The sequence below is a fragment of the Elephantulus edwardii genome, unplaced genomic scaffold (genome assembly GCF_000299155.1).
Source record: "Elephantulus edwardii isolate Elephantulus edwardi_28Jun2011 unplaced genomic scaffold, EleEdw1.0 scaffold00026, whole genome shotgun sequence".
In the NCBI taxonomy this organism is placed as follows: Eukaryota; Metazoa; Chordata; class Mammalia; order Macroscelidea; family Macroscelididae; genus Elephantulus; species Elephantulus edwardii.
This window is the reverse complement of record NW_006399776.1, coordinates 16,971,664-16,985,251: the sequence shown is the minus strand read 5'-3', so window position 1 is coordinate 16,985,251 and position 13,588 is coordinate 16,971,664. Positions and strand designations below refer to the sequence as shown.

General features: G+C 40.9%; 1 protein-coding gene across 2 annotated transcripts in view; it reads right to left on the bottom strand.

The window, feature by feature from the left end:
• Positions 1-13,588, bottom strand: part of RYR3 (ryanodine receptor 3) — a 753,100-nt gene that overhangs the window by 7,399 nt on the left and 732,113 nt on the right. For both annotated transcript variants that reach the window (XM_006883055.1, XM_006883056.1), the window contains 7 exons: positions 12,258-12,458; positions 6,257-6,387; positions 4,248-4,290; positions 3,543-3,670; positions 3,086-3,146; positions 2,615-2,761; positions 1,075-1,209 (listed from right to left, as the gene is read on the bottom strand). In XM_006883055.1, coding sequence (XP_006883117.1) covers positions 1,075-1,209; positions 2,615-2,761; positions 3,086-3,146; positions 3,543-3,670; positions 4,248-4,290; positions 6,257-6,387; positions 12,258-12,458 — 846 coding nt within the window. The remainder of the gene's footprint in view (positions 1-1,074; positions 1,210-2,614; positions 2,762-3,085; positions 3,147-3,542; positions 3,671-4,247; positions 4,291-6,256; positions 6,388-12,257; positions 12,459-13,588) is intronic.

The following is a 13,588-nucleotide window of genomic DNA, read 5'->3' as shown; positions in this document are numbered from 1 at the left end:
GGGCTGCTAACTGAAAGGTTGGTGATTTGAACCCATCGGCTGCTCTATAGGAGGGGAAGATGAGGCAGCCTGTTGTGTGTCCACTAAGATTTATCACCTAAGAAACATGATGTAGGTTTGTCCTGAGCTGGCTGGATAAGTTGTGCAAGGCTGGCAGGGAGCTAGGACAGCCACTTAGCCAGCTCTGGTTTCTGGGCTGTCACCCAGCAGAGGGGCAGCTCTGCCGTGGAGCAGGACCAGGCAAGATTACATCACTACCATCACTACTCAGGATGGCATGCACGTTAAATATTTTTCAGAATGCAAGTAACCAGAGGTAACTGAAACCGTGCATAAGCTACTATATAAGCTATCTGGGTATTTGCTCATAGGGAACATTGCTCCCTACCACCCTCTGACCACAACACTGGTGCCTTAGTAATTGTAAGCTGTTGTCTCTTGAGGATTCTTAAGAAAGCATAAGGTAAAAGTTACATAAGAAGTCCAAGAGTTGTTGCTCATTGTCTAGAGAAATAAGCATGCCCAAGGTCAGTGTCTGTCACTGGCAACAGCACCTGACATGTACGTTCTCTTCCTACAATCTGGTTGTTAGGAACAGGTGGAGTTGCTACCCCAGTGTGTGGGATCACCCCAAGCTATGTCTTTCTGAGGGGACACCAACCTGCTCTTGGGGCTGTATGCTCTTCATACGTGGATGTTCCAAAAGAAGCCCCGATTGTATGTTGAGATAAGTCAACTGCCACATTCACAGGTCTTTATCCCCATTCCTCTGAGACCAAAAGCCAAAGCTTGGCTTTCAAGAAATTTAGATACAGTTTCATTCCTAAAATTACTTCATTTCCTAGACAGATTTAAATGAATGACAGTCATTCTGTGGAAAGCTTTCCTTTCCAACTAACAAGTAGGAAAGCAACGTATTTCCATCACTTCTGTACTACCAGGGTATTTTTTGATGAACCATCTGTATCTGACCTCACTCTTCTGCCCTATAACTGTACATCTAGCACTTAGTTTTCCAGATTACCGAGAACCCTCCTTTCCCAATGAAGCAGTGCCTCAGCGGGCTCCTCTCACCGTCATCATGTCATCACATTTCATATCAGGCTCCTCATCGTCTTCACTTTTGTTGTAGAACTTTCGGAAGAAGTTGAAAGCCACCACGGTATAGAGATAGACCACCACGGCGAGGAGGCCTACAGTCAGAACCAACTGGGAATGGGGAGAGAGAAAGAAAAGGAGGTGGGCTTTTCTCTACCTTGAAAGGTGCATTTGAGATTGGGGAAACATAGAAGGACACAATGAAGATTACCATATTGCAGGGTAGAGGTGAAGAGACTAAGGGTAGGGTATCAGATTGGGGATATGTAAACACCAAGGATCCTTGAGGATTGAATAGTGAATTAATTCTTTTGTTTGTTTTTACACAGATACAGTTATCTGTGGTGTCACAATGCAGTTTCTATTCTAACACTACTTCTAAATAAAAGTTCTGCTGGTGGGTGTCCTTATGTTACACTGTTTTATAAATAACTATTGGCTACATAACTGTCATAGCTTTACAGTTGTAAAAATAACAATAGTTGAGCAAAGTGACACTTTGTAGAATCAATAAATCTGCCTAGGACCTTTGCAGGGGCCATGCTATTGTGAGGTGTGGTCTAGTCCATTCAGACTCAGAGTGACCATCTGTCAAATAAAACAAAGCTTGCCAGGTCCTCTGCCATCCATCGTCCCAGTCACTGCCACAGCCACTGAGTTGGTTCATCTTGTTGAAGGTCTTTCTCCCTAATCCGATACTTCAGTAAGAATGATGTTGGGAATTCATTTCTAGGCTTTCTAGGCTTTTAGGTACTGGCAAGCAACACAAATGAGGAGGACCAATGACCTGCATAATCTGGCCTCCACCATAGACCTAGCAGAGAGATCTGGATCCCTTCTAGGTTCTACACAAAGCAGGGAAAGCACAGACATAGAAATAAGAACCAGCATCATCATAGATAGATTAGATGCTGACGAGATTGGAGATAGCAGTAGCTATTGATGCAAGTGACCCTCATGGAGTTTTCTAACTGTGTTTGCCTACTTTTTAGCCCCTTATGGGTATATCAGAATCCAAGGGGCAAAAAGGGTGATCAATCTCTAGGAGAGGTCTCCAAGGTGATTCTGATCAACTACTTCCCTCATCAACCACTTATCCCTCCATCCCTTCTCCCTCTTCCTTGATTGAGAACCACTTAACTGTTAAGAACCAAAGCCTGTGCTTTGTAGGTAATTGCTATAGTTTTGGTTTTAAGTAGCTTAATATTTTTTTTTAAATAATCAAGATTAATCTAAGTATTTGCTTGGTCAAAAGATACAGTACTTGTTCTTCTACTTCTGTTTTCTTTTTTTTTTTAAATTTTATTATTTTTGTGTGCGTGTACCGTCAAATCAGATCCAACTGGTACAGGAGGAGACTGTCCCTCCTTTCCTGGCAAAGCATCTGGTGGATTCGAACGGTGAGCCTCTGGGATTGTAGTTGCAGCTCCTTGCCACTAGGCCACCAGAGCTCCCCTTACTTCTGTTTTCTTATGCATATGTAAGTCCTTTCTGTTCCACATGAGAAAAACAATACCTGTTTGCCATTGTGGGTTACAGATGACAGTATGGTCCGCAATGTCTTGAAGCCCATTGCAATATCCAGGAGATGAGCAGCAAAGAAAAAGTTGTTGTAGTGACCCAGGAAGGACATGGTTGTATACCAGGCAAGGTAGAGAAAGGACTGTGGAAACAAAGAATTTAGCAGGCTTTCCAGCGTTCATGCCTCAGAGGAAGCCCTCATTGACTTGCTTGTTTTCATCTTTAGGGACAAGTAAGAAGGATAGAGGGGATACAGGAGCTCGGGCCTAGATGGGCTGAGGTGCTGTGAGCTAGCTGAAGAAATGTCAAATAAGGGAAACTGGATCTGCCTTTTCTCTTGCAAAGGACAAGTGTTGCTTTAGCATCTTGTCTCTGCTGTGGATATTTCCAGGAATCCTGCATAACTGATTTATTTGTGCCCTGAACTTGGGCTACAGAATCTTGTTTTTCCAGATAGGATACTTACATTATCAGTAAAAACGACTCCCAGCTTCCAAATATGGTACTTCATGTCGACAGAACTTAGCCTATAGAAAACAGTATAAAAACTTAAAAATGTCAAGGATTAGTTAACCGTTTAATAGGGGGCAAACATTGATATTTCCCCTCCCCTCCAATTCATTCACTGGTTTAATGATCTAAATACATCTCCAAGCTTTATTAAGTTTCCTTGTGAGACAGAGAAGAGTTGACTCACATATTTTGACATTTTAATTCGTTTTTCCCTTCAGCTGTGTAAGTACCAATGGGTCTTTACAATTTTAAAAGTATTGTTCTTTCAATATGTCAGAATTTAGAAAAGAATGCTTAAGCTAGAGCAGAACTTAGGACAACAAATTTCATAGGTTTACATTTTCTTGATGAGGTCTGGGAAAACAAAAGATCTCTTTTTAGCCAGACTTGTTAAACCTTAAGCTCTGTACCATGACGCCAGGGAAGCCTCCTCAGTTTTTGTCTCCTCTACTGGACTAAAGTCAAGGGCATTTTTATCCAAACCCAGGAGTTCAGCAATGCGTTCTGCTCCATAGAGATCTCCATACTTGTTGATCACCTGCAGTGGATAGGAAGACAGTGTAAAGTGAGGGCCAGCTGTCTTCAGGGTTTCATCCAATTCAAGGATTTTCTAAGGAGTTTAAGGCATGATTCAAAATGTAACAGGAAAATACATAAACAATGCCCAAGGAAAACAGTGGAAAAAACTAGTCATAATAACTGCTTGTTATAGTTATGGTAAACTGGTAAAGACAAATGAGTCTAAGACTAAAACTAGAAACCTACCCATATCCTGATAAAATCCCTTTGGTGACTCATTCTTGAGGAACCATCAAGAAAAGTAGTATCAAATTTAATTCTTTTTATTATTGTTATTAATTTTAATGAAATACAGAGATTTTGGATTTCCATTCATCCATTGTTGCACTTTTCTCCCTGCCTACCTTCCCCTCCAATTCGCTCTTCTCTTTGAAAAGTAAAAGAAAAATTCTTTCATTGTTTTACAATCCCTACCCCACAAGTTCACTTCACTATGCAGCCTTCGTTCTGGACTCCTGTCTACTTCTGTTTATAGAGAGAACTGAACAAAACCTGGTAGAGTGGTCACAGAATTTACTCACACTGTCAAGACTTACCTTTCTCTTTACAAACTTGTCCCAATAGTTATTAGGAAAAGACCTGGAAAAGAGAAATTATTAGCACAAATGCAAACAACAAACTTTGCAGTCTGGGTGTCTGCATTTGGACCTCTTGGTTTTGGTCCTGCCCACTGAAGATTTTAAACCCTGGCTGAAGTTGAGTCACCACAAGTATGTTCCTAAACATAATGTTGAACAGAAGCATAGGATATATTACATTTAAGTAAAGTTCAAAATAGGGACAATGAACCAGCATATTGTTTGTGGACATAGCCCAAGTGGTAAAACTATAAAGTAAGAGAACTATTACTAAAGTCAGGAGAGTAGCTAGCTGGGGTTTAGGAGATGGCTTGAGGATATGACCAAAGATGCTAAGGGAGGAACTTCTAAGGTTTCAGCAATGTTCTAACAACTGTAGTTTATTTTTCTATACACTGAAATGAACACATGCATTTTATATATGAGTCTATATGTACTTTTTAACATGGAAATAAAAGAAGAAAACTGTCCATGGCTACAATTGATAGAAGAGGCAGGCTACAAAGCATGGTATGTAGTACACATTGCCATTGTGATGAAACAAATAGCTGTTACATTTTTTAATAAACATATTTTTATTTGTTTATTCCCCCACTTGTGCCTATTTGCACCAGTTCAAATATTTTTGCTATAATTAAAAAAAATAATGTCCTTGTTGTGACATCTCATTTCCTTAGAATAAATTCTGAAGTTGAACAGCCTTTTTATTGGAACTTCAGTAATACCCACAAAGTGTATGATGTAATAAGAAAGCGTCAAAAAGTATGGGGGTGTTCTTTTTCTTTTTGGTAAGAGATTGATTTGCATGCTGCCTCTTTTTTAAAGAGAAAACCTTTTCTAGAGTGAAGACTTCTTCAGTCTTCCCTTGATCATCTCTGGATAAGTAACAATTTCTTCCTCCTCCTGTGGTCAGGGTTGCTGTTTCTACCAGCATGCCTTAATTGGTACACCTCAGAGTTTCAATACAGCCACCTTTGTCTATATATTTATTTCCTTACCCACCCCCCTCACCCCCGCCCTTTTTACTGCATTAAGTTGCAGCTATCATTTTCACAATTGTGAGTAAACAACTGTGCATGAGGACATTTGGTCATCTTTGATGAGTCAAGGGAAAGACTACACCAAGCACCAAGCATTTGGCATATATTCATTAACTCCCAGGAATATGTTGTTGTTGTTGTTACATGCCATTGAGTTGCTTGTGACTCATAGCAACCCTATGTACAACAGCACTATACCTTGCTCTATCCTGAACCAATCTTATTATCTCCGATACACCTACCCACATTACCCCAGTCACTGAATCAATCCATCTCATCAAGGGTCTTCTTCCTCTTATGCTATCCCTCCACTCTCTCAAGCAAGAAGTCCCCTCTCCAAGGGCACAGGAGATGGAATTTTTCATCTTTATTTATGGTGAATAAACTGAGATTTAGAAAGTATTAACACCTTGCTCCAGTTCACAGACCAGTAAGTAGCAAATCTGGCTCCAACTCTTTGCCTCTGGAACAAATGGCCTAGTAATAATTCTACCATGTGCCTCTCAAGAAGGCTTAGCCAAAGGTCTTACAGTAGGTCCTTCTGAGTAGAATTCTTAACTTCCCATGGAACTGCGTCTCAGAATGATCATCCACCCAAGCTGGGAAGCAGGTGGTTTTTCCAGTATACTATTAGCAGGGATTCTATTCTCACAGGCTATTGTTTAAGGATATGTCAGATCAGACATAGTTAGAGAGCTACTGTGCCATCCTAGGATACTCTGAAAAAGCCAATCAGCTTAATCTCTGAACCCCTGAACCAGGAAAGCCCTCAACTCTCTTGATATGATGAAAATATGAAAAGTTTCTATTAGTAATATTGGAGTATACCTTCTAGTCTGAATCAAATCAGTATCCAAGGGTGATGATGAAAGAGCTAGCTTATAGTAGGCTATCCCTTACCTCCTGAGAACAGGCAGGGACACTTACGGTGTGTTGATTACCAAGCGATCCCACTGACCCTTAATATCATCTTCTGATGGCTGTTCAGTGATGTACAGACCATCAAACTCCAGCTTCCGGGCAATTTCTTTTTCTCTTTTGAACACCACCAAAGGGACCTAGAAATAGAAGACTAAGTTACTCAGAGAAGGGTTTTCTGATTAAAGCATCTTCTCCTAGCCATTTAACAAATCAGTCTTCCAAATTCAGGGGCAAGAGTCTCTGTAGAAGGGGTTTGGGGGCCTACTTGTGGGAACAAATCCAAATAAATCTCACTTTGAGGCAAATTACCTCATCTCCAAAAACTAATCTGATTTGCTTCACTCTAAGATTGGGGATAAAAAGCTAGTATAAATACAAACTGGATTCTCTGGCCCAACCTCTGGAAAAGGACATATTTAAATGACTCTCAGGGTCCACTGAGAGTCCTAGGTTACAGAGGGTAATGAACTATCTTAAAATAGATTGCTCAGTCTGTTTTATGAATAGAACCAGGAATATGATGAAATGTTCCAACCTGTTCCCTCGGCTAGGATCATATTATTTTCAAGGCTAGAGGGCTTTGGTTAATAAAACATGGTTAGTTAGAATTAGAGGGCTCACCTCACTCTGTATGTCTCATTTGGTACTGGAGTTTTCTTCTTGAGCTTTACTACAATAGCTCTTACCAAGCAGCAGAACATGAACGTATACCCTGCTGTAAGGAGCTTCGTGGCACAGTGCAGTGCACGGCACACCGAGCAGGTCAACACTTATACCACCTGCTTCATGGGAGCAAGGTAGGCAGTTTCTTCTAGGAAAAAGCTGTACCTTTGGAAACCTGATACAGGGTTGCCACGAGTGCAATCAGCTGCTCGGCTGCAGTTGGGTTTGGTTTCAGGTTTTGATCTCTTCCAAAAGAACACTGGTTGCACAGTGGCTACAGTGGTAGGCCTAGGTGGGCATTTTCTACCCACTTTATAGGACAAGGAGGTAGCTGGTTAGTTTGAAGATTTACAGTTTTGGAAACTGTATGAAGCAGTTCTGCTCAGTTCTAAAGGGCCACTGTGAGTAAGAATTGATATATTAGTATATTTTGATTTCTGTCAGCCACTAGCCCCTTAGGATTGTAACTTTGAGTTTAAACTAGATACACTGGTGAAGTTACAAAGACCTATTACAGAAAGTGATGGGAAACTGATTGACCCATTCCTGCTATCAGTCAGCTTTAAATGGGACAGAATGGGTAAGTAAGGTCAGAGGGTAAAGGGTACGGCTGTGCCCCAGGTAATGAGAAGCCAGTGCTCTTCCATTGTTGTTGTTATGTGCCGTCGAGCTACTTGTGATTCATACTGACCCTATGTAGAAGAGCCCTAAACCCTCCTCCTCTATTCTGTGCCAACCTCACTGTCTCAGACACACTTACTCCTATTACACCAATCACTGAATCAATCCATCTCATCGAGGATCTTCCTCTCCTGTGTCATTCCTCCACTCTCCCAAACATGATGTCCCTCTCCAAGGATTGGTCCCTCCTTGCAACATTTCCAAAGTATGTCAGATGAAACTTCAGAATCCTTAACTCTAAGGCACAGTCTGGCTTCACCCTCTTCAGGACAAACCTGTTTGTTCTCCTAGCAGTCCATGGTATATTCAACACTCTTCTCCAGCACCACACTCAAAGGCATCAATCCTCTTTCTATCATCCCTAGTCACTGTCCAGCTCTCCAATGCATAGCACGTAACTGTGAAGGCTATAGCCTGGAGCAGGCACACCTTAGTCTCCAGCATGATGTCACTGCTCTTCAGTACTCTGGAGAAGTCCCTGACAGCTGACTTTCCCAATGCAATTCATGTCTTGATTTCCTGGCTGCTAGTACCAAGAGTGTTGACTATGGAGCCAAGTAAACTAAAACTGTTAACTCTCTCAATCTCTTCACCATCCATACTGATGCTGTCAAATGGCCCAGTGGTAACAATCTTTGTTTTCTTGATGTTGAACTTGAATCAATATTGAAGGCTGCAGTCTTTGACCTTTTGCAGCAAATATTTCAGGTCCTCCTCAATTTCAGCAAGCAGGGTTGTGTCATCTGCATAACACAGGTTGTTGATGAATCTTCCACCAATCCTGATGCTACATTCCTCCTCATACAGACCAGTATTCTGGATGACCTGTTCTGCATACAGATTGAAAGAGTATGGAGACAGAATACATCCCTGGAGTACACCCTTCCCAATTCTGAACCATGCAGTGTCTCCTTGCTCTGTTCCGACGACTGCCTCTTGGTCCAAGAATGGGTTTTGCATAAGCACAATCAAATGTTCTGGGATTCCCATTCTTCTCCGAGTCAGCCACAGCTTGTTATGATCATACAGTCAAAAGCTTTGCATAGTAAATAAAGCACAGACAGACATTCCTCTGGTACTGTTTTCTGCCAAAATCCATCTAACATTAGTTAAAATATCCCTAGTATCACGACCTCTTCTAAACCCAGCCTGCACATCTGGCAGTTCTTGATGTGTTGCTCCAGTTATTTTCTGATAATTTTCAGCAGAATCTTGCTTGCATGTGTTATCAATGATATTGTTAGATAATTTCTGCACTCTGATGGGTCACCTTTCTTTGGAATGGGAACAAATATCGATCTCTTCCAGTCAGTTGGCTTGCTGAATATTTTCCAGATTTCTTGGCACAACTTAGTGCATCCAGAGCAGTATGTTTGTTGAAATATGTCAATTAGAATGCTGTCAACCTCTGGAGCCTTTTTTTTGCCAATTCTTTCAGAGCAACCTGAGCTCTTCCATTGTTATTGTTGTTGTTAAGTAAAGGAAGAAGCTGAGACATTGATTAGCAGGGTTTAGCAGCAATGTGAAGAATAGTGGCGAGAGGAAGGAAGAAGACATTAGATGTATTGAAGTTTTAATTATGGAGATAAGTACTTGTTTACATGTAAGTGTGTGTCTGTATATATATATATATATACACATACATACTCACAGACAAGTATTTTCAGATGACAACTTTCAAGTATGCAAAAGAACATGAAGAGCAGAATGAGAAATTCTTTTTTGCCCACATCAGCTTCAGGTATTTATAATGAAACCCTCTGACAGACCCAAAAGGACTGCCTTTTTTAATTCAAGTCTCAAAAATTTTCTACTTGGGATAGGAAACAGTTTTACTATTTTCGATCACGTATTTTAGGAGAGGCATGTTTGCTTTACTTCTATGATAAGTTTCTACTTTACACAGATTCCAAATTTTGTTGTTCTACTGTAGTTTCATATCACCCTTCCGGTTCTTCAATCATGGTATCTATTGGATAATTTAAAAACAAAATATACTGTATCAGTTATCTATAAATATTTAAGATATCCCACTATTTTTTTAACATGGCTTAATATCACTGTTGTTGTTGATTGCCTTCAAGTTGAGCACAACTCATAGCGATCCTATGAACAGAAGGCCTGAAAGTCCTACTACAACTATCAACATTTATCAAAGTTCATAGAGTTTCTGGAGGCAAGTTGTTTATGAAGTGGTGTCCACTCCTGCTTCCAACTAGAATATTGTTGTTTTAAGTGCCGTTGAGTCGCAGAGGACTCATAGTGACCCTATGAAGGAGAGTCTTCAACGCTTGGGTGTCTCTCATCCTCTCTCCAGGTTTATAGGGTTTCAGGAGGCAAGCTATTATGGAAGTGGACGCCACTCCTCCTTCCAAGCTTGCTTTAATCAGGGAGCTCCACCCCACTCTCTGTCCACATTGAGTAGCCAACCATTAACGCATTTGACACATCAGTGTCACAGTGTTCAGCCGTAAAGCAACTTGTCCACCAGGGCTATACAACCTAGAGGAATGTCTGAAGAAAAACAATGAATGTGGCAGCCAGAGCTTCTCTTTCAGATGAGAAGCTACTAGGGGTGGTGATATCTTTGAGACTTTGCCTCCCAAGCAGTGGTGGTGGGTTTGTTGGGTTTTTTAAAAAAAATATTACTGTAATTATTTACAAAGTTTGAATACATTGTTTTTCACAAAAGAGCCTTCCCATTTCCTTTACCCCACCCACTCACTGAATTGTAAGATCTATGAGTAACACCCTACCCCCCAAGCTGTGTTTTCCAGTAACTCTTTCTGAAAGTTCATGCTCTCCATATGCCCTGAACTGCCCTTTATTTTTTAAAAAGGGCAAAATTTTGAGAAAATTTTGTAAAGAGTTACCTCTTGTAATTTCCCCCTTTGAAACTTCCCAAGGAAATAAAAGACTAATGATAGGAAAGTGGCAAATACTCCTACAGGCAGTGCATGCTGTGAGGAATCAATGACTGCTGTTGGCTAATGGATGGTGGGGGAGGAAGGAAAAGAAAGATACTGTGGCTTATGTCCAGGTATCAGAAACAACCCCTGAGTAACAACACTATAAGTTTGTGGAACAGTGTTAATGTCTCAGACCCACAGCATTCCTCTTCTGACATCCTGGAGTTTGTAGGACCATCAAAGTACAGTTTCTGTATATTTTATTTCCTACATTATTCCCTAGGACAATGTTTCTCTTTTATTTTCTTTAGGTCATCTTCTTATCTGCACTCATCCAACAAGCTAAACTCGAGGATTATAAACTAGGGAATAATTACCAAATACTCTTAAAATTACCCATGTTCAGCTTACTGAATCTTTTTGCACATAGTAATGTATTTAATTATCCTAGCAGTCTTATTCACAAAAATAGAAGAAAATGACTTGTTGCCTAGTGTCTAGCCAAGGAGAGTTAGAGGAAATGAAAAAAAAAAGTAATGAGAATAAATACAGTATCGTAGAAAGAGAGCACAGCTTTGAACGCTGAAAATGTGAATGAATAGAGACTGGAATGACTTGACGCCAAGTTGGCATCCCGGCAGCCCTGTTCTTTCTGTAGCTGCCCCTCACCAACTAGGCAATAATGACCTGGTCTGTGCTGTGGCTTGCTTGAATCAATAGAGGACAGTCAAATGTACTGTGCTTGCCCTGGGCCTAAGCCTTAAGAACAGCTAGCAAATTCCACTTTTGTGTCTTTAAAAAACAAACCAAACTCAAGCTGTCACGAAGAACTCTAGCTACTCTGCGGGAGAGATCCCAGAGGGAGAAAGAGGCCCTGTGTCTACATGCAGAGCCAACAGTCAACCACCCAGCTGAGCTCAACCTTTCATTTTCCCTCTGCCAATGTGCCTGGCACAGGAGTGCACCGTCTTGACCACTCTGGCTTAGCCGAGCTCCCAGATGACTACAGATTCAGCTGTCTTCACATGGAGAAGAATTGCCCAAATATGCCAAGTCAACCAAAAGTGTTAAAAAGTTTGGAGTGGTTTGTGATGATGTAGCAACAGATTACCTAAAAGAATCACTCCCAATACATTTTCTCTGGTATCTCAAAAAGTTACAACTTAATAATTTTTGAAAGGAGAAGAGGTATTTTTTAATAAAAGTCCCAACTAAGGTCAAGTATCAGAATACTCTCTCATTAGTAGCTACACATGTAACTTAACCTAATTAGCTATTTCTATGAAATTCAACAAGTGGTGCTTCGAATGTCACTCTTACCCAGAGCAGTGCTTCCAAACTTGAAGGTTCACATAGGTACAAAACTGTAGATTCTGACTGAAAGATCAGGGTCAGGCCCAGTATTCTACATTTTTAACCATCTCCTGTTGTTGTGTGCCTTCGAGTGGGAACTAACCCATAACTGACCCTCTTACAGGTTTTCAGAGGAGTAATCACAAGGAGGAGATGGCCCATCCTTTTCCTGCTGAGCATCTGGAGGATTTGAACCATGTGCATTCAGGATTGTAGTACAGATTCTTACCACTCGGCCACCAGAGCGCCCTAATACCTCTAATGGTTTCCTAGGTGATGCCAATCCTATTGCTCCATGAACTTGCTCTTCTGCCAAAATCTTAGAGGAGAAAAGCCTGCTGGGATCAAATGTGCTTCTTCATTGATAAATTAGATCAGATTCAGAATGGGAAGCAACTCACCTTCAGGCAATAGTAGCCCACCACACAGACTAAGGAGATGATGGTATGGATGATGGCCAGGGCCCGCAGCGTCGGAGCCATATACCCAGTGCTCTCCTGCAGGACAAAGAACACCATTGCCTCTTCCTCTTCCTCATCATTGAAGGAATTCCACAGGTTTGCAATGTCTTCTGTCTCTTCTTCTAAAGGTTCTTCAGTGACCTGGTTGAAGACATGTACTCAGTTACACATATCAGAATGAGTCTGCTGTCATTCGGTTTCTCTTCATATAGTTTATATTTCTAACGCATGCTATAGTTTACTACTGCTGAGTGAATGAAGTTTTATGGAACTTATTACTAGGACTTCCCAAGTATTTCTAATAAATGCAAACAATTTATTTTTTTGGTGTTTTTTTTTAAATTATTTTATACTGGTTTATATACAAAGTTCATATACATTGTTTTTCAAAACCTGTCTACTGAAAACAAAGCAAACATTTCAATTTGGGAAGTTTTATTACATTATAATTCTTATGTGAGAGGAGGTAATATCTGAGATGCCTGAGGCTACAATCCACTCAACCAACATTCTTCCCTCTTTCTTAGACGTCATTTACACTGTGGCTTCAACTGCTATTCATACATAAGCAAACCAAACCATTCACAGCCACTCTACTGGACAAAATGAAACTGCCCCACAGAGTTTCCAAGGCTGTAAATCTTTATGGAAGCAGATTATCTCATCTTTCTCCCAGAGGGAGACAAGTTAGTTGACCTGATGACCACTGATTAGCACTTTAGCCACTGCACCACCGGCACTTCCTCCAGTCTTACATAGATGACTCCCGAATCTACATCTTTACTCCTGCAGCTCCAAGTGCCTGCTGGCTGGCTCCACCTAGACAGTTGCCCTACTTCCATCTGACTGACTGCTATCCTCATTTCAATATGTTTAGAACCAAATCTTGCCACATCACCCCACCTACTTTTATATATATATTTTTTTTTCTTAGCAGGCAGCAGGAAACACTTTGCTGAGTGCATGGTCAATGTAGACAAGGCAATGCTTTCTAAAATTCAGATTGATGGTTTTAGATAGGAGTCAAGAGGTAGTCTTTAATTAGTTTCCCCATCTATGTTGGGATTTAGGCCTGACACTTATGAATTCATTCATTAATATTTATTAAGGGAGCTCTGGTGGCTTAGTTGCAAGAAGCTGCACTGCAATCCCGAAGGCATGCGATTCAAGATCACCAGCCGCTCTATGGGAAAAGGATGGGTAATCTCCTCCTGTGTGATTAACTGTCTCTAAAAACCTGCTGGAGGGTCAGCTATAGGTTGGTTTCCACT